The 27,227-nt window shown below is 36.6% G+C and overlaps 1 protein-coding gene across 2 annotated transcripts in view; it reads right to left on the bottom strand.

Moving 5' to 3' along the window:
- Window positions 1-27,227, bottom strand: part of sptbn1 (spectrin, beta, non-erythrocytic 1) — a 300,080-nt gene that overhangs the window by 6,677 nt on the left and 266,176 nt on the right. For both annotated transcript variants that reach the window (XM_069931435.1, XM_069931436.1), the window contains 6 exons: window positions 26,935-27,019; window positions 26,449-26,645; window positions 22,748-22,857; window positions 21,656-21,722; window positions 1,932-2,170; window positions 721-894 (listed from right to left, as the gene is read on the bottom strand). In XM_069931435.1, the coding sequence (XP_069787536.1) occupies window positions 721-894; window positions 1,932-2,170; window positions 21,656-21,722; window positions 22,748-22,857; window positions 26,449-26,645; window positions 26,935-27,019 (872 nt within the window). The remainder of the gene's footprint in view (window positions 1-720; window positions 895-1,931; window positions 2,171-21,655; window positions 21,723-22,747; window positions 22,858-26,448; window positions 26,646-26,934; window positions 27,020-27,227) is intronic.

Below are 27,227 nucleotides of genomic sequence, written 5' to 3'. Positions count from 1 at the left end.
TCGACTTGTGCCAGTTTCCTGAGTGCGTACTGATGCAAAAAAAAAAACCATTTAAGATCTCCCACATTTCTTTTGGCTTCATACATAACCAACCACTCCAATCTTCAAGGGGAGTAATTTTGTCCCATATTATCCTTTTGCTCTTAATAAACTCGTAGAAACCCTTAGGATTTCCCTTCACGTTGTCTACCAAAGCAACCTCATGTCTTCTTTTATCCCTTCTGATTTTCTTATTCAGTTTCTTCCTCCTTTTTTTTATATACTCAAGAACCTTATTTGCTCCTTGTTGCCTACACCTGCTTTATAGTTTTCTTTTTCTTAACCAGATCCTCAATATCCCTCAAAACCAAGGTTCCCTATACCTGTTAACTTTGCCTATAATGCTTACAGGAACATCCAAACTCTGTACTCTCAAAATTTCAACTTTCAAGTCCTTCCACTTACCTCGCACATCCTTACCAGAAAAAAACCTGTTCCAGTCCATGCATTCTTGATCCTTTCTCATTTCCTCACAATTGTCCTTACTCCAATTTATAATCTCAACCCAAGGACCAGCCCTTTCCTTATCCATAATTATCTTGAAACTAATAGCATTATTAAACTTCTAAAATATAATTTATACTTATGATAAGTTTAACTGATTTGAAACAGAAGTGAAGGGAGCTAACCTTATTTCTTACATATTTAACATTTTAAAAATATATATAATAAAGCACTTACTTAAGTTTAAAAACATGCTTCTTCTTCTTGTAGTCAACAGCAACTTCACATAGTGCTTCCTTTAGGCCAATTGGAACTTCACCATGATATGTGATCCCTGAACTAGCATTCTTTGCATCTTTATAAAAACCCATCTCCTGGTTGTTTATAACACAATACACATGGTGCCAAGATCTGAAACACAAAAGTAAAATCAATCGTTAACAACATTTTAAATAATAGGATACTGCAAAGTCAATATCTTGAATTGAAAATGTTTTACTTTTATAATCTGGTTCTGGACTCATTTGTGATGTGTTTAACAGGTATAATTCAGATGTGCTAAAATCTTATCAGAGTTTGCAAGTAGAGTTCAAATTACCAGCGCATTCACAACAGCCAAATATGACTAGTTGCAACTTGCATACATACACTTGTCAGAATTAGTAATTGGACAGTGATCAAAAATGGAGACCATTCCTAACTATCCACTCCATCTGTAGTAGCGACTTGGTTGATGTCAACTTACTCAGAACAGATTAAAATTATACAACTTTTTAAAAAAAAATCACATCTTGACGAAGGGCTCATGCCTGAAAAGTTAGTTACCCTTTAATTTCTATGGATCCTATTGTATGACTTGTTGAGTTTCTCCAGTATATTTGTGGTATTACACAACTTTATTTGGATTGGTTTAGTAAAATGGACCTGTCTATGCATTTATCTGATGGAATATCGTCCAACCTGCTAGGTAGTATTAATCAGATCCTCCTCCCAAAGACCAACTGGTCTTTTAAATGTCTATAACCTGTTGAGAAGCACCTTTAACTCAAAAAGAACATCATTTTAGTACATTCCAATCCTTTCTTTTCTTTAAATACAAGCCCTTAAATGCATAATATTACAACATTACTAAAATAATCATTTGCCTTTTTGTGTGTCAATGCACCATGTCTGAAACTACAATAAGTAATGGTGCTCATCCTCAATACCATGGAGAGATACCAGAAGAAGAATAACTGGAAAAGTTAATGGCCTCAGGCAGGTGCTGAATTGTGCTGGGTTGATTTTTCACAACTAAACCCAAGGTCACAGCAGGAGTGGAAAACACCTAATTGGAGATACATGAGTCTTCCAGATGCAGGAGGGATAGGAGAGGAGAAACGTGTATTCAATCTTAAAAACAAAAATAAAAGTTCATACCTCAAGCTATGCACAGAAATGGATGTTACCTGCTTGACGCTTTCTTATTGTGGGCTTCCCATTCGTGTTTGCGATGCAGGAAGCCCTCCATCTGTGCTGAGGGCGATTCTTGTGACTTCACAGGCAAAGTCGCAGATTGAGACTGTAAAGGTGAGGTCTTAGTTTTACGATCTGAAGTTGGTGAAGCTGTAGGACTGGGCTCTTTGGAACTGGTTCTCTGTTCAGCGGTGCCATTCACCATCTCATTTGCTTCAATTGTATCAGATATCTGAATTCAATGGAGAGTAAATGAATTACTGTTACATGTAGTCCAAAAATAGACTAACTAAACACACTGAAAATTAAAGTATATAATTTCATGCATTGAAAATGTCATCACTTCCATAAGAATTGGAGGGGTTAGTATTTTCAGTGATATGTGTCACAATCCAAAGGAACAATAATTGTTTTAACAATGCCAGCCACATTCCAAAAGGTGTTGTGGCCAAGTCCACAGTGCAGCTTTGCACTGAATTATGAATAATATCCAAATTGAATTCCATGTCATGTAATGAGTTAGCGATAGCTGTGGGTGACACTACAACTTGGAAGAATTTCAACAAAAATTCTATTCCGGGTTCTTGGATTGGTAATCACCTTACAGGAATAGAAAGGACCAAATACTAGTGCTGTTGTCATCATAGTCAAATGGTTGATGCCAACTCTGGAATCCAAGTTTACATGAAGCAGTTTGAATGGGATATGAAAAGGTTTTACTGCTCCTAGATCTTCAGATCACTTCTATCACTTTTAAGCAAATCTTAAAATGACTTTGTGGTTGAGGGCATGAATTATGGTGGAAAGAGAATGAGCTATGTTCTTAGTATTGCCAAATTTTCTTGAAAATCTTTGGATCAGTAAGGCAAACTCAAATTTTACACATAGGACTTTTATCAAGCAGCATAGACAAATCTGAAAATTAGAGACGATTGACAAATGATCCAAATGGGATCCAATTTAAGTAATTCTTCCACAACATTATTGATTATCATCTAGTGAGATTAAACACACAGCAAATTTAACAGTGACCTGGACAAGGTAAACTGTTATGAATACAGAATGAGTATAAACAAAGTCTATAATGATTTTTTTTAAAAAAGGGGTTAGTAAAAGACTGTAAATACTCCCAATGCGGTTTCTTGACATCACTAATAAAATGCTGTTCTTTACTAACATTCAATTTAGTGCAATTAAATTATTTCAAGTATTAAAAAAAGTAGATTCAAACTGGAAATCAGTTTCAATGCTGACTAAGAAACTCACTATATTCAGTTCTTCTAAAAACAATTCCACAGTGGTGATAATGATGTTGCTCATGAGAAATAGAGGAAATAGTGATAATGACCAAAATCAGACATGCAAAGAAAGATAAATTATGAGGTACTATTGAAACCTACTGACCTCCAAAACAGGGTGGGGTCCTCTAAACACAAGACTTTGCTTATGCTCATTTACAGTTTCCAATTAAGACATAATTTATGCATGCAAAGATTTCAATCTTTATAGATCACATCATGCAGACCATCACCCAGGCAGAGTTATTTTGTGATTTGAAAAGATAAAAGACCACAGTTTTCAATCCAAATAACAATTTAAATAGAATAATTCAAACTTTAATTATTATAGAACTAAAGTTACTGAAATAAAGCAAAGAAAGCCACTCAAAGTCAATGCAGTTATTTACCCCTAAAAACAGAGACCCAAGTCTTGCTTTGTTGTTCATGTTGCTTGCTGCGGTATGATCCTTACACCTAGAGAGCAGCAAGCTTCCAGTAGTTCTGCTGTTTCTATCTGGATAGGGTGGGAATCTTCACAATCCAGTCATCCAAATTATTTGGATTGTAATTCCAATAGATAGATATCCACAGAAATTCAGAGTATCTGATACTTGTGTTGTCAATTTTTCTAAACTATATTTACTAGGTGGAGGCAGCAAATTGACAAAGGCCAACACTGAGATAACAATTTATTACTGCTAAGAATAGGCTACTGTTAAGTATTTTAAGTTACATTACTTTTAATTAAAATATGACCATATGTGCATCCTTTAACAGAAGTGCTTAAGCATGGTATAAAAATGCTTTTGGCAATATTTCATTTCTTTAAACTCCAGAAATAGATACTGAATGTTAGTTCTCAAATCAATTATTGTAATGTCTCCTTAATTTGATTATTTTCTCCTCCTCTGCTGTAAATGGCATTTCCCCCACAAAATGTTGAATCATCTGAAAGGTTTTGAAAGCTCTCTGAATATTTAAACAGGACCTGTAAATTTTAGATATATCAGCAATTTTTATCTTTATGTTCTTGGCATTTCACCCAGTAATTATTATTCATAGTTTGTTAAATATTTTATAGATTATTTTTAAAAAATTACAGGAACATTTAACTTTACATTTATGTTTTAAACTGTTTAAGTAGTTATAGTTTTAATCAAATGAAATTTGTGAAACTCAACTACTTTATTTGAAGATGAAATTAATTTAATAGTGAATAACTAAAACATCTTTACACTGTCATTCCATCTTGTTAATTTGGAGTTACAGAGATATTATGTCAACCCAAGATCTATTAAAACTTAAATGCCAGTCATCTTCTCTTCTCGAAAATAAATAAACAGAGAAGATTCACCATGTTGTTACCAGGATGAGGTGACCTAAACTTTTGGGAGAGTTTGGATTGGGTGGGTCTTCATTCCCTGGAAAAAAGGAGGCTGAAGAATGATCTTATAGACGCTTATAAATTTACGAGGGACTTGAATGAAGTGAATGCTCACAGTCTTTTTCCCAGGGTAGACAACTGAGGAGATATTTAAGTTTTTTAAGGGCAATATTTAAGCTTTTATGGCCAAATTTTTTAACTCAGAGGGAGATCCTTATCTGGAACAAGCTGCTAAAGAAAAACAAGCAGGTACGATTTTGACGTTTAAAAGCCATTTAGAAAGATACAAGGATTGGAAGTGTCTTGAAGGATATGGACCAAATGTAGGCAAATGGAACCAGCCCAGACTAGCCAATTTGGACAGCAAGGAAGGGATGTAGCCTGCAGTGTGACTCCATGACTCTGCCGCAAGACCAGCAGTTTACTTGGCCATCGCTTTCACTGAATCATCATTTATGTTTTTCTATAAAATTTTCTAAGATAAATGCATTTTCAACATGATTGATTTCTGTCTGGTCAAATTTAAAAGGTTTATAACATTTTATAATCTCACACAGATTCTTTTATTTCAATGCAAACTCGATTTGAAGTAAGAAAATAGTCTGTGGCAGGCAAGGAAGTTGGTAAAACAGCGGATAGAAATAACAAGTCAAACCAGAGTTAATAAACGGCAGAAAACCTCAAAATATTGACTGAAACTACGAAATACATTTTCAAAAAAACACTAATTTGGGGCTTTTGGGTTTCAGAACAGATAATAAATTATTCTGACAATATTTGCTTGCAAATACTTAAATAAAAAGTTATTGAAGAAAACATTCAATTTAATTTTAATAATTAGGACATGTTAATTGCATGCAAAAAACATGAAACATAAACATGACAGGAGTTTGTTTATCTAATGAAAGTTAGAACAAAATTAAAACAAACAGTAATTTATTCCATTTATAACTTTGCTTTTATACATTTGCATTTCTGGAATATTCAACCTGGTGACAGCAGTCATTGTCACAACTGAACCAAAATTAATTGTATTAGACAGTAATTGTAATGAACATGCATTAACAACATTCACTTGCATTAAGTAATTAAGATTAATCAGTGGTAAACTACATTTTACAATAATGTAAGGAAATTAGTTAAAGACAGTAATTTTAACTGGGCCAAAGTTGAATTCTAGTCAGAAAATAAGAGAATATATTGGTAAATCATGTGAATTTTGTCCATTAAGCTGCTTAAGATTTTGTAGGATCTTATGAAAGGAATAATAATACATTTTAATGTTTGAGAACTAATTGATGTTTACACACAAAAGTTAAGTTAAACACAATTTCTTACAGCAGGTATCTCAATTAATTTAATACGTTGATTTTGCCACTCCATGATAAAGAGTCCAACTACTACAATTGATAAAATTGTATGTTACTTTTTTTCAGATTCTAACAACTCATTTGTCAACACACTGAAATGTTTGCCATTGTATGGTTATTTATGAAGGAAATAGATTCAGTTCTGGCTTGCACAATTTGTCACAATAGTGGAGAAAAAAAACCCCAAATACATAATCCTACAAGAAGTGCACAGAACTCATGAATACTATTCCATTTGTTCAGAGTTCACAGGAAAGTGCTGAGAAATCTATAATTGCAAATCAAAAGACTGGTTACACTGGAAATATGAATACAAAACAAAACATATTGGAACTATTTAGCCAGCCAGTTGCCATCAGTGGAAAGAGAAGCAGAATTAAAATTTCAGGCTGAAGATTCTTTATTAGACTCTTTTGAACTGAAATGTTAATTCTTTTTCTCTTTCTAGATACCACCTGACCAATCAGCATTGCCCGTATTTTGAATATTTTTGAAATCATTCAAGACCATTGCACCTAAAAAAGTGAATGGATGTTCCATCATAGGAAATAATCTTATTTTAATTTATTTTTTTGCTATTCAACATTAACTTAAAAATCTATTTCTTTATAATACTTAGAAAAAATTACACTAAAAACACTGGCACTGTTTAGTGATGTCAAAGTGCTGCCTGAGAACATTTGTTGTAAGTAAAATAATACCTTGTTCACAAATTAAATTAGCAGCTTCTAAACATGCAAATAAATTGTTTAATCCTTCTAACCCTATTTATTTACTTATTATTTAGGCATTCAGCACAGTAACAGGCCATTTTGGCCCATGAGCCTGTGGCACACAATTAACCCTCAACCCCTGATAAGTTTTTGAATAGTGGGAGAAAACCGGAGCACCTGGGGAAAACCCATGTAGAAGCAAGGGGAATGTACATGCTCTTTACAGACTGCATGGGATTCAAACCCCATTTTCAATTGCTGACTTTGTAACAGTGCTGCGTTAATCTCTTTGCAAATTGTGCCAACTTAACATCATGTGCTGATGCTTTCTGCCTTGCACTATAGTGAATTATTAAGGATATTTTATTTCATTCAGCACTAATTACAAATAAAGTGCAATTTAAACAAAGGAAACCACTTCATTTCTCATTAATTTATCTTTCTTGTATGACCTCTCATTTTCTCTGGCATATTTCATCGATTACACCTCCACTTTCAACACCATCATCCCCTCAGTACTGGTCAGCAAGCTTTAAAACCTGGGCCTCTGCACCTCTCTCTACAATTGGATCCTTGACTTTCTCATTGGAAGTTTACAATCAGTGCAGATCAGTAACAATATCTCCTCCTCATTGACAATCAACACAGGCACATCTCAAGGATGAAGGATGCATGCTTAGCCCACTGCTCTACTTTCTATACACCTTGTGTCTGTGTGGCCAGGCACAATTCAGTTGCATTCTACAAATTTGCCGATGGCCCCCACAGTTGTCGGCAGTACCACAGAAGCAATGAGGAAGTGCATAGTAGTGAGACAGATCAGCTAGTTGAGTGGTGTCACAACAACCACTTTGCACTCAGCAAAACCAAGGAACTGATAATGGACTTCAGGAAGGGGAAACCAGGAGAACATGAACCAGTTCAAATTGAGGGGTCAACAGTGGACAGGGTACAGAATTTCACATTCCAGGGTGCCAACATCTCTTGAAGATCTATCCTGGGTTTCTCATGTTGATGGAATCATGAAGAAGGCTCGCCAGTGGCTATACTTTATCAGGAGTTTGAGGAGATTTGGTCTGTCACCAAAGCCTTTTGGAAATTTATACAGGTGGACTATGGAGAGCATTGTGACTAGCTGCATCATTGCCTGGTATGGAAGTGCAGTGCACAGGACAGGAAAAGGTTACAGAGAGTTGTGAACTCGGCCAGCCCTATCATGGGAATTAGTTTTACTCTATAAAGGTCATCTAAAGATGCTGTGTCTCAAGAAACCAACTTCTATCATCAAGGACCCTCACCACACAGGGTATGCCTTCTTTATAAATTTTACATTAAAAAAATTATTTACAGCACAGTAGAAGCTGATTTAAACCATTTAAACCTGTGTTGCTCAATTACACCTAAATTCAGGTACAGAAACCTGAAGGCAAACACCTAACGGTACAAATACAACTTCTTCCCCTCTGCCATCAGATATCTGAATAGACAATGAACCACAGACACACCTCACCTTTTCTTTTAAAATAATTTATTTTTTAAATAGTGTATTTATGGAAATATATTTTATCGTAAGTTTGCACGATAATTCTGTCGTAAAACAATGAATTTTGTTACACAAGTTTATGTCAATAAATTTTGGTTTTGATTTTCAAGTTAAAATGTGGTTTTGCTTGAAAAGTAAAGGTACCAAGTTAATTATCCACCATCAAAATGTAACCTACTTTCATAAGTCACCTGACAATCAATGGTCATCTTCCTCATCAAAAGTATGGGTGGTGGAGTAACACAAAACAGGTTCTGTTTTGTTGCCCCTGTGTGAGTTGAATCATCATTTACCACTTTCTCTTCATTTTTCTACATGAACACCTCACCCTTACCCTGCAATAATGGTACATGAAAATTTGAAAAAAATCTCAAAATTTATCAAGGCTTCAAAATGATTTACTGGTAACTTTAAGTGGCCATTTCTTTTTGGATTCCAATGTATGCATTTTCCTAGTACCATTTCATTTCGAGTCCAATTCGCAAACTTTGCAAAGAACACTTAGGAAATTACTAACATAGTTAGTTCACTACCCAATCTTCTAGAACCAGAGAACACTACAGCACAGAAACAGGTCCCTTTGGCCCTTCTAGTCTGCTGAACCATTTATTTTTTGCTTAGTCTCACTGACCTGCATCCAGTCACAGCCCTCCATATCTCTCCCATCCATGTAGCTGTCCAAATTCTTCTTAAATGTTAAAATTGAGCCCACATTCACCAATTTAGCTGGTAGCCCATTCCACATTCCCCCACTCTTTGTGTGAAGTTCCCCTTCACATTCCCCCTAAATTTTTCCCCTTTCACTCTTAACCCATCCTCTGGTTCGTATTTAATCTATTCTCAGTGGAAAAAGCCTATCTACATTTACTCTGTCTATCCCCCTCCTAATTTTAAATACCTCTATCAAATCTTCCCTCATTCTTCTATGCTCCAGGGAATAAAGTCCTAACCTGTTTAACCTTCAGTTCCTGAAGTTTGGGCAACATCCTAGTAAATCCTCTCTGCACTCTTTCTATCTTATTGTTATCATTCCTGCAGTTAGGTGACCAAAATGGCACACAATACTCCAAATACCTTACGAATGTCTAATACAACTTGGCCATAACATAAACTCTTATACTCAATAAAGGCCAATATGCCAAAATCTCTCTTTACAACTCAATCCACCTGTGACACTACTTTCAGGGAATGATGTATCTACATTCCCAGGTTCCTGTTTTATCACACTCCTCAGTGCTCTATCTTTTTGGAAAAATTGTGCTAATTTCTCCAGGAAAACAGAATTAACCATCAGCATTATCTAGGAACATTGTGTTGCAACAAACCAGACTGATACACAATCTTTTTAAAATACACATTGTTATGTATGTTCAACTTTACAGTTATGTAAGAAATCTAATAAGATTCCATGCAAGTATCCTTCAGTTTATTCATATCATGTCTTGAATACCAAATCAGAAGGCAGTCAAGAAAAATTACACCTAGATCCTTAACACATCTAATTAACACCTTTTGTTGGTCTGGATTCCTCCCCCATTGTTTGAATTCTGAGATTTTGTTATATCCTGGTTCTGCCTTTTCTTAAAGGGCTCAGGCCCGAAACTTCAGCAATATATTTTTCTCAAAAAGATCCTAGATGCTGAATACCCAGCTGAGTTCCTCCAGCATTTCGGTGTTTTACTACAATCACAGCGTCTCTTTCTCTCAGTAATCATCAGAGATGCCTTTCACTACAGTATGTGCTGATATGCGAGTCAGTGGGAAAGCAGATCCTCACCATTCTGGTGACTGCAGGATTGGCTTGTTTTTAATCTGGACTCAACCTAAAATGGGCTTGGGATGTAGGTTTAACAGTTAAAAACAATACTTATTTTAACACTAATTTGAAAATAAAATAAGTACTGATGAGGCAAAGCAGAGTATAATGAGATACCTATTTGTATAAAGACAGATTGTATAATGAATAGTCAATATTCAACTGCAACAATGTCCAATTAAGCCTCTTCATTATTAAAAAGTCTGCATTACAGCACAGTGATTGTGCATCAATGACAACTGTCCATGGCCTACACAAAACTTTAGTCATGTTCTTCCATTTGTCTAAAACTGCGGTAGTGGACTGGGATCATAAGAAAATCCAGTTACCTGGTTCTGCCACTACGTCAGAGAAAGCAGGGCTGAGCTTTTCTGATTTACAGTGTATGCAGTTAAATGCACTCATCCAACCTTTAATGAATAAGATGGTTCAAATGAATGCTAGTATAAGTTCAGAATTGAATACAGTTAAAGCACGTGTGGATGCATCTTATGAAGAATTTTAAAAAATTCAGATTGCTTTTTTGGACTGTAAACAACAAGTGGCTTCTAACACAGAAAAAGTGTTGAAAGTTGAAATATCAGTCATAGAATTGGGAGAACGCGAGAAGGAGTTAGAGAGGAAAATAGACTACTTGGAGAATCAAAGTAGAAGGGATAATGTGAAAATCTTTGGTTTGCCAGAAGGTATAGAAGGACAAGATCCTCTTCGTTTTTTTAAAGACTGGATCCCACAAGTATTAAGGCAAGAATTTTTTTCTGGAGGCTTGGTACTGGAAAGAGCCCACAGAGCTTTAAGAAGAATACCCTTAGCTGGTCAACCACAGAGACCGGTAACAATTCGATGTTTGAATTTTTTGGACAGAGAAGCAATACTTCGACTAGCAGTGCAAAATGCGAAACAACGACAAACTCTGTTATTGATTCAGAATAGCAGAGTTTTTTTTAATCCTGATTTGAGTCAAGATGTCATTCAATGTCAACGTCGATTTAATCCAGTTAAAGAAGTTTTGTGGCGTAAAGGTTATAAGTCTACTTTTCGCTACCCGGCAGTGTTGAAGGTGTTTTATGGAGACTCTCAATTTCGTTTTTTTGAGAATGATCGTGAAGCAATGATTTTTGCTGATTCATTGCCAGATATAAGAGGACAAAGACGTAGTCCACCATTGTCTCCTAAAGAAAAATCTGGTTGTTCTGGAAATGGAAGAAATGGCAGAAATGGGAATGGAAAGACTCTAACTTCTTCTGAAATGGGATCTTCAAGATTGGAATCTCTTGGATGAACAGAAGAATTTTCTTTTTCTTACTCTATTTTTTTTAGTTATTATGATATTTTGATGTTATTCATTGTTTAGCTGGGGAGGGAGAGATTTGCTCTAAGTTCTTTACTAGTCATCAGCTACCGGTGGGTGACCCACACCCAATTTTTGTTTAGGGATTACTACCCTTCGGTAGTTTTTTTTGGGGGGGGGGGGGTTTCTTTTTTTTTTTTTTATTTTTTTTAATTTTCATTTTATTAGCTTTTAATTTGTGATTTTTTTCTCCTATTAGAGGGCCTATATACGTTGATTTGAGTTTTCATATAAAGATATTATTGGTATTTAGTAATATTAGTTGATATGTCGAAGTTGAGGTTTGCTACTTTTAATGTTCGAGGTTTAAACAGTCCGATCAACCGTAAGTGAGTCTTGGCGTATATTAAGAAAATGAAAATTGATGTTGCTTTTTTACAAGAAACACATTTGAATGTCAAGGAAAATATAAAATTAAAGAGGGACTGGGTTGGGCATGTATATTCTTCTTCATTTAATTCTAGGGCTAAAGGTGTAGCAATTTTGATACATAAAAATTTATCTTTTGAATTACAATCAATGGAGGAAAAGGCAGGATGTATTCTTAAATTGAATTGTAAGATTTTTAGTGAATTTTGGACTTTACTTAATATTTATGCCCCAAATGTAGATGATGAAATATTTATTTCAGATGCATTTTTATATTTGTTATGATAGTGTAACTAGATTGATAAATGCACGTTATGCAATGATTAACTATAATTTTTTACATCAATTATACTTAACACCTGAAAAATTTTTAAAAAGTATGGTTTTCATGAATCAGATTTGTGTTTTAGATGTGGTAATTCTGTTGGAAGTTTTTTTCATGCTGTTTGGTCATGTATACATATACAATCTTTTTGGAAGAAAATTCAATTGTTTTTAGAATACCTGTATAAGATTAAATACTTTTAGATCCGACAGTATTTTTATTGGGTAGTTTGCAACCTCTGAAAGGATTGGGATTAAATAAGTTTCAACTTGCTTTTGTATATTTAGCTTTATCTGTAGCGAAAAAATGTATTGCTAGTACGTGGAAAGATACAAATATGATTGAGATTAATAGATGGCATAATGAGATGAAATATTGTTTAATAATGGAAAAAATTACATATGTTTCATGTGATAATTATAGTTTTTTTATTAATAAGTGGTTGTTATATTCAGAATATTTACATTTCAATTAACATTGATTAGATCTTAATATGTATATTTAATTTTTATTTAATTATTTTTTCTTTATGGCTCTCCTTAGGAGAGTTGGCTGAAAGGGGGTGGGGTTCTTTTTTTTCCCTCTTTTTTTCTATATATTAAAAAAATGACGTTCATGTTTATGGTTAATTGTTGTATATGTTATGTACTATTTGTCTTTTGAACGAATAAAGTTTATAAAAAAAGTTTTTCAAGTTCATAAGCTCTTGCATGTCAAGATCTCCCATGGTAATCACATGGAGGTCAAATGGACTCCCAGACCCCAAAAGCAAGAGGTTTGCTTCATACTTTAAATTTCACACATGTAAACAGTATAATAACATAAATAATAACTGTGTGGACGCTCTCTCTGTTAACTGACCATTCACTGTCAGTTTGGCGAGTTCTTACATAGAGCACTGTGGGATCGTTTGTCTATTGCTTTCATGTGGTTTTGCAAGCAGAGAGAGTCAAACATGTGTTTTTTTCTGAGAGAGAGAGAATTCAGTTCTGAAGTTTAACTCAGCAGCAGCAGCTGAGAATAGAACAGGACAAGCTGGCAAGCTTGTGGAAAACTCCATTTGGAAGATGGGTTGTGACTGCTTAATTCAGCTTAGTCAAAGCCCTTGTGGTTCATGCAAGAGGAGAGGTCTGGCTGCCTAATGTTTCACTTGAAATAAGAGAAACAAAAATGAACTCTGTGGTGACCTGAAAGAAAGAGGTTATCATCTGGAGAACCCTGAGGGGGCAAGTTTCTTTGGCAAGACACTGAAGTGGCTGGTTACAAGGAATCAGTTATGGGTGTCCAGCAAACAACAAATCTCTCTCTGAAAACCAACAAGAACCTTCCTGAGCAGTAATCATTTACCTTTCAAGCACTAAAGCCTGGTGAACTTCTGTGCACAGTATAAGAATTGCCTGCAATTTGGGAGGAATGAGAAGTGAGATTGGACTGTGAATCAAAGAACTTTTCTGAACTTACATATACATTACATACACGTACGCTTAGAATTAGAAGGGATTAAGTTAGGTTAGTTAAGTTAATAGTGATAAGTTAAAGTGTGATTCTGTTTTCATGTTTGAAGATAAGTAAAAGCAACTTTTGTTTAAATAACCATTTATCTTGGTGAATATCTATTGCTTTGGGTTTTGGAGTCCTCTGGGCTTGTAACAGGACCAAATATGTTGTTGCCTAGTTGTACTGAAGTTGAACTTTGTATTAGGATAGAAATTGTTAAAAAGTTTACTTTTATGATATATTATCTATTACAAGTTTGAACTCGTAAACGAAGACTTCATATGTCCAGGCAGAGGTGGGAAATAGATCTGAATATTGTAACTGATGAGCAAATATGGGCAGATTTATACAGATTAGTTCAATATAATGTTTTGCATCAGTTATATCTTTCACCACAGAAATTGAATAGATTTAAATAAGATTTATTGGACCAATACTTTAGGTGTAATGAAGAAGTAGGAATGTTTTTGCATTCTACTTGGTCTTGTCCTAATGCCCCTTTGGGCAGATTTACAAAATTGTTTGGAACAAGTTACAGGAACTGTTTTCCTGCGAAGTTCAGATTTATTTTCATTAGGAAATATTAAAGGTAAACAAAAACTATCTGTATACCAATTGGAATTTTTCAAATTAGCCTTGGCAGTGGGTAGGAAATGTATTGCAGTCACTTGGAATTCTGATACATTTTTAGGTATGCCAAGAGAGCATGCAGAAATTCAAAGTTTTATCCCTTTGGTAAAACATATAGCTTGAGAAACAAATACACTATATTTCTGCAAATTTGTCACCCATATGTCTAAATATTTGAATTTGTAATAATGCCCTCTCTACTCTTCCATACCTGTGAGATCCTCCCCGATTTGCAATGAAGAATATCTCTGTGTTAGACGACATCTCTGTGTAATCCTAAAAAAATATTTTCTTCTTTTCTTTATGTTTATATAACTATATTATATCATGTATATTAACTGTTTGGGGGGGGGGGGTTGGGAAGGGTGGTGTTTTTGGGGTAGGGGTGAATACCATTATGTATGTAACTATATTTTTTCTCGAACTTGCATTATCAGAAATTTTGATTACTACATGTATGAAAGTTTTAAAATAGAATATTAAAAAAAGGGTACAGGTCAAATTTACCATACCAAACTAATCCAAACAGCATTATGCCACAGGAGGCATAACAGATACCATCGGGTATACCACTCAAATTACTATTTTTTTAAAACTCAGAAGGTACTTTTTTTTCTCAAAGAGGGAGGACATAACCTCAACTCTGCAGTCAAAAAAACAAAGAAGGTCCTGATAACAGTTACTAGAAATGTCAAAGTGGGTATTTACAATCAGGAAGGTTAAAATGATGGCGAGGATTTTGGATTGTTAAGCATAAGATCAAGAACCAAAAGTAACGCAGACTAAAGTATGTTACGATGAAATTGAAGATTAATAGGAAAGCTCTCACTGTACAGATGAACAGTGCATCCTACCCTTCAGTTATAAGTAGCACTTTGGTCCTGTACCTTTACCATCACATATTCCAGATTTAAAGATTTATTTGTGGCACCCTGGACAGTCCAGGGAGGGAAGTGTGAGTGAAAAATACCTCTTGGTTGTCACGAAAGACGTCATCTGCTAGGTGAGAATTAGTTCAAATTTTCAAGATTGAATGAAGGATTTCCGACTTCTGAAGGTTCTTCAATCTGAAACCTAATCTCTTGCTTTCCATTCCAAGATTAATGACCTGCTAAGAATTTTAAGCATTTAAAAAAAAAATTTATAGGAAGATATTCCTAATTTTTTTCCAAGATTCTTATTCAGAAATAAAAGGGATTAAGGCAAATATTGTAATGAAAACAAAAGGTGTACAGCAATGTTCATCAGATTACCCTCACTGTATATATGGATGAAGAGCTGACTAAGCTCTAAACAAGGAGAAATGACTGTACAAGGAGTAATCTATAGGCTCCAAAATAGCTCTCGGAACACCAAGGAGCAGATAAGTAGGCAGATTTTGGAATGGTGCAGAAATTACCGGGTTGTTGTAATGGGAGACCAACTTCCCTAATATTTACAAGCACTTCCTGACTCAACATGGATATATGGGCTGAATTTGTCAGGTGTGTTCAAGAAGGATCCTCACACAGTAAGTGGCCAGGATAAAAACAGACAAATGGTAAAGTGTTTAATTGGGGAAGGGCTAATTGTGATGGGATGAGGCAGGAACCAGTGAGAGTGAATTGGAAACAGATGTTCAAAGGTGAAAGCACAGGACTTGTGGAGGAAGTTTAGGGGCCACTAGTGCTGGGTTCAGGATAGGTTTGTCCCACTGCGACAAAGAAAAGATGGTAGGAAAAGGGAACCATGGTTGATGAAGCAGGTGAGGCAGCTAGTCAAGAGGAAGAAGGAAGAATACATTTGATTTTGAAAGCAAAACACAGGAAGAGCTCATGAGAATTTTATGGTAGACAGGAAGGAATTTAAGAAAGGACTCAGGAGAGCTTGAAGGGGGCATGAGTAGGTCTTGGCAAATAGGATTAAGGAGAACCCCAAGTCATTCTATGCATATGTGAAGAACAGAAGGATGAAGAGAATGAAGGTGGGGCTGCTAAAGGAAAAAGGAGGCAACATGTGTCTGGAGGCCGACGAGGTTGGGAAGGTCCTAAATTAATACTTTGCTTCAGTATTCACAAGAAAAAAGGAGCTTGATTTGGGTGAGGTCAGGATAGAACAGACTTGTGTGCTGCATAATGTTGAAATTAAGGAAAAGGAAATGTTGGATCTTATTAAAAACATTAAGATTATTAAGTCACCATGGGCAGATGCAAATACCCTAGAATGTTGTGGGAAATGAGGGAAGAGAGAGCTGGAGCAGTAGCTATGATCTTTGAGTCCTCTTTGGCCACAGGGGAGGTGCTGGAGGATTGGAGAACAGAAAATGTGGTCCCCTTGCTTTAAAACTGTAACAGGGAGAATCCTGGGAACTATAGATGAATGAGCCTTATGTCAGTCGTGTGCAAACTATTGGAGAGGATTCTTAAGGGTGGGATCTATAAGCATTTGGAGAAGTAAAGACTAGTCAAGGATAGTCAGCATGGCTTTGTGAAGGGAAGGGCATGCTTCACGAGCCTAATTGAGTTTTTTTGAGGAGGTAACAAAAAAAAATTGATGAGGGTCGGGCGGTAGATGTGGTCAATATGGATTTTAGTAAAACATTTGACAAGGTCTCCCATGAGAGACTTGGTTCAGAAAGTCATGAGGAATGGGATCCATGGAACATTGACTGTGTGGATAAAAATTGGCTTGCATGTAGAAAGAAGAGTTGTAGAGAAAGGAAAATATTCTGTCACAGGGATCTGTTCTGGGACCCCTGTTCTTTGTGATTTTCATAAATGACCTCGGTAAAGAGATGGAAGAATGGGTCAGTAAGTTTGCGGCTGATACAAAATTTTGAGGAGTTGTGGATGGTGCTGAAGGTTTCGTAGGTTACAAATGGATATAGGTAGGATGCAGAGTTGGGCAGAAAAGTGGCAGATGGAGTTCAGTCCAGATAAGTGTGAGGTGATGCATTTTGGAAGGGCAAACCAGAATGCTGAGAACAGGGTTAATGGATGAACAGAGGGGCCTTGGGGTCCAAATCCATACATCACTCAAGGTTGCAACACAGGTTCATAAGATAGTTAAGAAGGCCTATGGGATGTTGGGGTTCATTAATAGGGAAATTGAGTTCAAGAGTCGAGAGGCCACGTTGCAACTCTACAAATCTCTGGTGAGACCATACTTAAAGAGTATTATGTTCAGGTTTATTCACCTCATTATAGGAAGGACATGAAAGCTATGGAGCGGATTCAGAGATTTACCTGGATTGGAAAAAAGTCTTATGAGGCAAGGTAAACACAGCTGAGACTTTTCACTTTGGAGTGAAGAAGGATGAGAGGAGACTTAATAGAGGACTACAAGATTATGAGAGGCATTGATAGGGTGGACAGCCAGCACCTGTTTCCCAGGGAAGGAATAGCAAACACCAGAGGACATGTGTACAAAGTGAAGAGAGGGAAGTTTAGGAGAGACATCAGGGGTGTGTTTTTTTAAATATGCAGAGTTGTGGGTGCCTGAAATGGTGATGAAGGCTGAAACATTAGAGACATTTAAGAGACTCTTAGACAGGCACATGTTTGAAGAAAAATAAAGGGTTACGAGGTAGGGAGGGTTCAGTATAATTTTAAGGAATATATGGTTCAGCACAATATTGAGGTCCGAAGGGCTATGTTCTAAGGAACATATTCGTGAAGTTTGCCTGCAGTGACTGAACCAAAAGCAGAGTACAGATTCCAAGTTTACAGCAATTATAAAGTAATGCTCAATCAGGACATTCTTATTTCTTTCTTTGGCTTGGCTTCGCGGACGAAGATTTATGGAGAAGTATGTCCACGTCTGCTGCAGGCTCGTTGGTGACTGACAAATCTGATGAGGGACAGGCAGGCACAGTTGCAAGGGAAAATTTGTTGGTTGGGGTTGGGTGTTGGGTTTTTCCTCCGTTGTGTTTTGTCAGTGAGGTGGGCTCTGCGGTCTTCTTCAAAGGAGGTTGCTGCCGCCGAACTGTGAGGCGCCAAGATGCATGGTTGGAGGCAATATCAGCCCACTGGCGGTGGTCAATGTGGCAGGCACCAAGAGATTTCTTTAAGCAGTCCTTGTACCTCTTCTTTGGTGCACCTCTGTCTCGGTGGCCAGTGGAGAGCTCGCCTTTTTAACAACACAGCATTTGTTTGTTGAGTTGGTTGGTGAAAAGCCATTTTTAAAAAAAAAATCTTGATTCTGCACAGGCATATCAAAAGCAAACTCCAGATGTTGGAAATTAAAAAAAAAAATGCTGGAAACACTTAGTCAGGCAGCATCTGTCGAAAAAGAAACAGATCCAGGGCCTTTCATCAAAACTTGATCCTATGCATCCCTTTACCAAATGTTTGAGGACAAAACCAGAAACGTAAAATTTTGTAGGCAGACATAGTTACCTCATGAATATTTTAGGCCACAAGAGATCGGACAATATAAAATATCCAAATATCTTTGAAATCAAGATAACTGCCACCATATCAAGGCAAGGAAATCTTGAAATTCTGGAGGGACTAGACATGCACATAACAGGAGTTTTGATTTTTTGTTGAGAAGCAAATTGTCTGTTTGTAAATAAACAAGGCTTTCAGCAACTAAAGTTTAACATTAAGAATGTTATGAAGGGAAAGACTTCTGGTAATGTTTTAGAATTACATTCCTCATTAGGAATAGTACTGTGTAATGCAAAGTTTCTGCTGAATTTTGCTATAGAAACCTTCTTCATTTCTTGATGAAAGATATTAAATGTTTGAAGTCTAGTGACCAGGAGAATGTGAAGTATGCAAACTTTCTGCTTGCTTCCTTAACTGCAAAAGAACACATGATGGCTCAGTTGTGGAACCAGCACAGTAATTATATGTGTAATGGATCATCGGAAGGAAAAAAATCCAGAAGTTTATTTTGAGTGAACAGTGAATATTAATGAAAAGATACTTTGGGGGGGAGGGAGGGGTTTCATAAGTTATGCAGTAATACATGTGATTTACATCCAGGAGATTAAACCAGAATAGCTCGGTAACAATGAACAGAGTGAGAAAGGTACATCAGTGTGAGAAATAGGTGGTCCCAGGAACTACAGTGGTAGTCCAAAGAGTACATTTGAGTGTACTCAGGCGTATTTCAGTATTTTTCTTTTAAAAAGAAAGTCAGCATTATTAACTTGTGTGCAGGTCTTTAAGAATACTAATGAGCTAAGATGAGATCACTGCCATCATATTTTTCACTACCAAAGAATAGAGTAGGAAAACACAGCAGAATGTACTAAGAGACTTCATTACCTGTAATTATCGTAAGTAGTTCATCAACAATATTTTGTTATTACATAATCAGAGAGAAGTCTGCACCTATCATCATAATGCATATGTAACATAAACCCAAAAAGCTTTAGTAATCTTATTAAAATCAGTTATAGAAAATAAAACTCCTTCCATAGATCATGAATTATTTACTGTGTGATGAAGCTATTTAATGGCTAGTTCCCCCAATCATCTGTTGTAACCAAACAATACTCAAAAATGTTCACATCTTATATTCAAGTTTGGATTGCTGCTCAATTTTAACAAGAATCACTTCTGAATTATTTTAAATTTAGACATACAGCACTTTAACAGGCCCTTCTAGGCCATGAGCCTGTACCCTCTAAATTTACACTAAAACCCCCAGTATCCAGCACCTAAGAGGATTGGTAGATGCTGGATAAGTGAATTTTCTGGTAACTTGAGATTGCGTGAATGGCGAACTAACTGCTAGGGGCACCAATTTTAAACTTACATATTTCTTAACTATTCATTTTCCGTAATTTTTTTTGCTGGTTGCTTGAATTCCGGATGATGGGGATTTTATTGTACACTGTGACAGTGTATTTTGATATAAATAGATATGTTTTTTTGAGATAAATTGGGAAAGGTTTGTTAGAGTAGGTCACATACAAACTCTTTAAAACAGATCTTATTTGAAAAACTGGAGCTCTGCTAATGCTAGACATATTGGCTTCAGAGCTTTTGCAAGAGCTCTGAAGAGTGGTCAAGAGACTTCACTAATGGATTGTTGTTTACAAAGGCAACAGATGAAAGAGCATGTCGAAGACGCTGCTGACTGGAAGAGAACTTGCTGTTCTGAGAGGATCATGTGGTTTTGCAAGTAGGGAGAGTCAAACAACTTTTTCTCAGAGAGTCAGAGAGAGAGACACACACACAGACAGAGATCACTTGCACAGTGTTACAGCCAGCAGAAGTAGCTGGGACTGGAACAGGATAAGCTGACAAGCTTGTGGAAAACCCTGTTGTAAGACGACCTGGTCAAAGCCCTTGTGGTTCATGCAAGAGGAGAGGACTGGCTGTCTAATGTTTCACTTGGAATAAGTGAAACAGAAAGGAACTCTGTGGTGACCTGAAAGAAAGAGGTTACCATGTGGAGAACCCTGAAGGAGCAAGTTTTGTCAGCAAGACACTGAAGTGGTTGATTAAAAAGGAACAACAAATCTCTCTCTGAAAACCGACAAGAATCTTCCTGAGCGGTAATCATTTACCTTTTAAGCATCAAAGCCTGGTGAACTTTATAAATGTTAAATTCTGTGCACAGTATAAGAATTGCCTACAACCAGTGAACTTGGAGGAATGAGAACTGAGATTGGACTGTGAACTAACGAACATTTCTGAACTTACACACACATTACATACGCATGCACTTAGAATTAGAAGGGGGTTAAGTTGGTTAAGTAAGTTAATAGTGATAAGTTAAAGTTCAATTCTGTTTTCATGTTTAAAGATAATTAAAAGCAACTTTTGTTTAAGTAACCATTTGTCTTGGTGAATATCTATTGCTGCTGGGTTTATGGGTCCTCTGGGCTCGTAACAACACCAATTAACCAACAAAATTCCTGTACATTTTTGAAGGGTGGGCGGAAACCAGAGCTCATGGAGGAAACCCATGCAGCCAATGGAAGAACGTATAAACTCCTAACAGACAGGACCGGATTCGAACCCACGTTGCTGGTGCTATAATAATGTTGTAAATACTACTTCCTAAATGTGCCGCTTTATCTTCATATTAGTTACACTGAATCTGCTAGCATCAGTGATTAATTTTTGACCAATTAGTAAAAGGACAAGTTGACATGAAAATTTTCATTTTCATATAAAAATATCAAGTTTCATTTACGTTTCCAATGCAGGCTGCCAAAGTAACTTGCTGATCATTAAAAACACCAAAGGTATCATGAATGCTTGAAATAGATAAATACTCTTCAACTATATTTTGCATGAAAAAAAGATTGAGATTAAGAAAGCAGTTGCTAAAATGTAGCAGTTAAATGGGAATAAATGCATGGGTTAGTGAGGCAGGTACATTTATTTTCATCCTGATTGGGTTGGATGTCACAATCCAGATCGGGCCCATTCATTCCCAGCTCGTCTGTTTTGAAAGTTTTTGTACGTTTGGTAGTTTTGTGAGCGGTAACTAACCCGTGGGGACTCCTGGTCTGATGGTAAGCCATTGTGAGAGACATGTTCTCCTTCTCGAGTCCCATCCCTGGAAAAATAAATAAATCTTGTGTAATAAATATAAATTTAAAAAAAAACTAAGTGCCAAATAGAGTTATCTTCTTTCATCCTCTTATCTTCATACTTTCATACTTCGACACAGGAACCCAAGCAGGAGCTACATACACAAGTACATTTTTTTGGAAAATTGTTTTACTTGTAATGGTAAAATGCTGTTGAGAATATCAATATTATAAAAATAGAGAATCTTTTTAAGCAAATGTTTCTAATTATAAACTACCTTCGAAGTATTAAAAAAGCCATTCTAGGATGCTCCATGTCTTCACCTTGTCTATTATTCTCCTCTCATGACATTCCTAATGACTCATCCTCCTAAAACTCGTGAAGTGAAATGCCCCAACCCTCATTCTAATCTCTCTTTCTCTCTGGACAATGAAGTCTCAACCCTAATGATGTTTTTTGCAGGTCTTGGCACAGGACCGCAAGCAGCCCCTCGATTGGCCAAGGAAAAAAATCAAAAGAGATTCAACTGGGCCTCTGGCACCAATAGCATGGCTAAATTTTATGCAATATCAGTTTGGATACAAATTTGGGCTTTTTGCTGAACTGTGTACCACCTTGAGAGAGAACATGTGTTAAAATACATTGTTAGGCAGGAACACGAGGGAGCCTTGACATAGCTCCTAAATTATAATTCATAGAGTGTGGAATGAAGACACAGATACTCAAACTTGAAAGTTACCTCGCATTTTGTAGAAACCACTAACTACCAATTAGACAAGTAATAATTAAAAAATAATGCAGTCCAAAAAAAAATGGACATTCAATCTATACATTTCTTTTGCTATCTTCAGTGAAAAAGTAAAATTTTATACAAAGGAGATGCTAGCAAAAGGAATGACATCCTCTATCAATATTTACAAACTGCCCATTCTTCACATCTACAGACAATAGTAAATTGATAACTAATTAGTCAGTCATACTAAGATCAATTGGAGAGTCAAAGCCTTTTACATCTGTTTTTGTTCCCCCAAGTCATTCATAGAGCCTTACCACTGTTGTGGTGATTCAGACTCATCAGATGCCTGGGGGTTTGGCTGTGGTGACGGCTGTCTCTTCCTCTCCTCTTCTTCCTGCTTTCTACGTACTTCAAGCAATTCCAACTAAACAGATAAGAACAATTTTAATATGTAAAACTTCCATATCTTTAAAGAAAATTAGTTAAGTCTATTTTTGTCATTCCTCCAGTCTAAATGATACCCCATAACAGTCAAATTAATTGGAAAATTCAATTAAAACAAACTTACCATGACTAATTCAGAATATGTGAAATAAAACTGCTTATGTCAGGAATCTTCCTCCACCTCCCTTCTGCCAAATCTAATCCAAATGCTCATCAACATTCTTCTCACTTTAATAATCAAGTCATTCAAAGTGATTGGAACCCTTTTACAGAGATGCGTGCAGCAAAACTGTGCCCATTCACTAATTTCCAAACTCCCCATTTGCACCTTGGCATTTTTTTTCATAGTTCCACCAATAAAAATCAGGGACTTTCAAAATTTAAATTTCCCAACATTCAGTCACACCTTCCTGTTTTACAATGGTTCTATCCACTGGAACCCACTCACTTTCCAGTCTAGCCCCAACCCTTCCATGTGGCCACTTCTGTGCCTCATTTTCAGAATCCAACATCTCCACCTTGGTTGTGCTTTCAATCCATTAGTAACTGCCTGATTTCTATTTTCCACTCCTGTTATGAAAAAGTTACATTGTTTATTATGTATCTCTATACATTTCACAAAGATGACATTTAAGAGTGACAAAGCAATGTTCAATATAACGGATAATGGGTTTATTATCATATACATTATACAATATGCATTTGCACACCAAAATTCTTGCTGCAGCTGAACAGTGTTCATAAAAAAAATAATACTACAGTACTATACATTAAAATTATATATAAATAAAAATAGCTAAATATTAAATGTGTTACAATGGTGCAGACCAACCTTTGGTAGTGTCAGAGCAGTCCCTGTTTAGTGTAACAAGGGGAGGTTTAAGAGGTTGATAGACACTGGAAAGAAACTGTTCTTGAATGAGAGATGGTGGTCTTCAGGCTTCTGTAACTTCTACCAGATGGTATCAATGAGGAAAGGTTGCGACCAGAGTGGTGGTGGTCCTTTGATGTTGGCTGCCTTCTTGAGGTAGCATCTCATGTAGATGTCTTCAATGGATGGGAGGTTGGAGCCTGTGATGGACTTGCCTATGTTTGCTATCTTTTAGAATCAGAATTTATTGTCAAGAACGTGTTATAAAATTTGTTGTTTTGCGGCAGCATTATTGTGTTTTACAGATGCAAAAATTGCTATAAATGACATTAAAAAAAATAAATTAGTGCAAAAGAAGAGAACAGGTGAGGTAGTGTCCGTGGTTCATTGTCCATTCTGAAATCTGATGGCAGAGGAGAAGAAGTTGTTTTTATACCATTGGGTGTTCGTCTTCAGGCACCTGTACCTCCTTCCTGATGAGAAGAAGGCATGGCCTGAGTCGTGATGGTCCTTGATGATAAAGGCTGCTTTCTTGAGACACCACCTCTTGTAGATGTCCTTAATACAGGAAAGACTCGTGTCCATGATGGCGCTGGCTGAGTTTACAACCCCTGTAACATTTTCCTGTCTTGTTCATTCACAGTCCATACTAGACAGTGATGCAACCAGTCAGAATACTCTCTAAAGTACACCTGTAGAAATTTGAAAGAGTCTTTGATGACATACCAAGTCTCCTCAAACTCCTAATGAAGTATAGCTGCTGGAGAGCCTTCTTCATGAGTGCATTGAAATGAGGGCCCCAGGATAGATCTTCAGAGATGATGACATCCAGAAATTAAAAGTTCTTTACTCTCTGCTGCTAACCCCTTAGTGAGGACTGGTTTCTATTCTCCTGGTTTCGCCTTCCTTAGTTTTGCTAACATTTGTGAAAGATTTTTGTTGTGACACCACTCAACTCGCTGATCTATCTCACTCTTGTACACTTCCTCATGACCAACAACCGTGGTGTCATTCGCAAATTTGTAGATGGCATTTGAATTGTGCTTACCCACTCAGACATGTGTGTAGCGAGAGTAGAGCAAATGGGCTAAGCATGCATCCTTGATGTGTGCCTGTGTTGATTGTCAATGAGGAGGAGACATTGTTACCGACTCGCACTGACTGGTCTTCTGATGAGGAAGTCAAGGATACAGTTGCAGAGAGGGGTCCAGTGGCCCAGGTTTTGAAGCTTGGTGATCAGTACTGAGGGGATGATGGTTTTTAAAGCTGAGCTGTAATTGATGAAAAGCATGTGCTGCTGTTGTCTTGGTGATCTAGGGCTGAGCAGAGAGCCACTGAGATTGCATCTGCTGTTGAGCAATCGTGGTGGTAGGTGAATTGCAGTGGGACAAGGTCTTTACTTAGGTATGTGTTAAATCTGGCCATAACAAACCTCTTAAAGCATTTTATCACAGTAGATGGGAGTGGTACTGGACGATAGTCACTGAGGCAGCTCACTCTGCTCTTCTTTATTTATGTCCTTTTGAAGCTGGTGGGAACTGCCATCTTAGCAGTGAGATATTGAAAATGTCAGTGAACACTGCAGGTAGTTGGTTCCTGGGCAATCAAATTACCAAACCCAGCTGTGAATCAACCAGTTAGTATTCTTTCCACAGTGCACCTGTAAAAGTTATTCAAAGACCTTCCAAATCTCCTCAGACTTCTAAGAAAGTAGAGGCACTGGTCTTCTTCACGTTGCCTCAATGTGATAGTCCCAGGAGTGGTCTTTTGATATACGGACTCTCAGGAATTTGAAAGTACTAACCCTCTCCAGCCCATTATATCAATGAAGAAAAACATGCGGTTTTTCAGCCTCCCCTTCCTAAAAGCAACAATAAACCCCTTGATTTTGATGATGTTGAGAGCAGGACTATTGTTCTGGCACCAGACAACCAGATTCTTAATTTCTATCCTATATTCTGACTCATCAGTTCCAGTAATTCAGCTAACAATGGTGATGTCCTCAGCAAATTTACAGACTGTGTTGGAGCCACATTTGATTATGTATACAGCTTTGGATGAAGCATGTAGCATTGTGGAGTCCCTGTGCTGAAGGTCAGCAAGTGTGTTGATGTTGCTAATTCTCACTGATTGAGGTCTGTCAATGAAGTTGTCGAGGATATAGTTGCAGAGTCCCAAATCCCTTAGCGTGGTCATAGATTTTACTGGTATGATGTTGTTGAACACTGACTGTAGTCAGGCTGTTGTTCATTGACTCCTCAACAACAAGCTCAGTCAGGGACTTACTTCTGCACTTTATTGATTTATTTGTTTATTCTTCTCTGTATTGCACTGTCAGTATGTTTGCATTTTTTTTATTTGTTTACATTTTTTTCTGCACTATCAATAAGTGGTGATTCTGCCTCACCTGTAGGAAAAAGAATCTCAGGGTTGTCATGTATGCACTGACAATAAATCTGAAATCTGATCTGGACCCAGTTAAATTCATCTATCATACGGCATTCTTTCTGACCAATATGAAAAATAACTCCTGTGTATAGGAATTACTAAAGAATTTGACTCATTCCCATAATCTTCTGATGCAAAAATAGAGCCAAATTCAAAAATAACTTCAATTACTGACCAACTTGAAGCATTTGGGCAGATTTACTTCTTCTGTTGTAACATGATAAAAGTTTCATTTTGATATAATTTACTCACTGTCGTCAGTCTCTCCAATGCTGAGAATCTTTCATCCCATGTAGCTGCTGATTTCTCAAATGCCTCATGCCTCTTGATCAGCTTCTCAACCTCATCCACACTCTGACCCAATTCTCGACTAGACAAATATGGCTCTTGTCCGAGAAGCCAGGCTTCTGCCACACCTGCATCCCTGGCAAACTGATGGACTTCCAAAACTAAATGAAACAACAACAGTCAAAAGGAGAATTCACAAATCAAAGGTAAAGTACAGACATAAAGCAATAAAATTTATGGATTTCCACAGAACATAAATGTAATGCATAAAGGGGATTGAATAAATAAACCATGACATCAATCAAGAGGTTGTAAGTTGCAACTGAAATTCTGAATAAAAATAGCTGAAAAGTTGATAACAGGACAATATGCAGACATTTCATGTGTATTAAGAAATGTGTTTTGACCAAGTATCTGCCATGCAACTTGAAAAATGATTAATGGATTTACCCAATCTGAGCCACTCCCATCTGTCCTCCCATTTGTCTATCATTTCTTTCCTCTTATCTGTTAGCTGTAACAGCTTCTCTTTAATCTGTATGTGAACAGAGAATGAGAAAAATCACTTACGACCTTTGCATCCAACAAGCCCCTCTATTCCTCATTTACATCAGTATCAATCACAAAGCATTATTTGGAAAATGAGGCAAAAATATAAGAACATATCACACTAAGAAGTCTTTTAATATGCATACTGAAATATCTCTGCAAAGATATCCTTAAATTGAAACTATGATTTCTGA

This window comes from Narcine bancroftii, chromosome 4, assembly GCF_036971445.1.
Source record: "Narcine bancroftii isolate sNarBan1 chromosome 4, sNarBan1.hap1, whole genome shotgun sequence".
NCBI lineage: Eukaryota > Metazoa > Chordata > Chondrichthyes > Torpediniformes > Narcinidae > Narcine > Narcine bancroftii.
The sequence above is the reverse complement of the archived record's forward strand: the minus strand, read 5'-3'. Positions and strand labels throughout refer to the sequence as shown.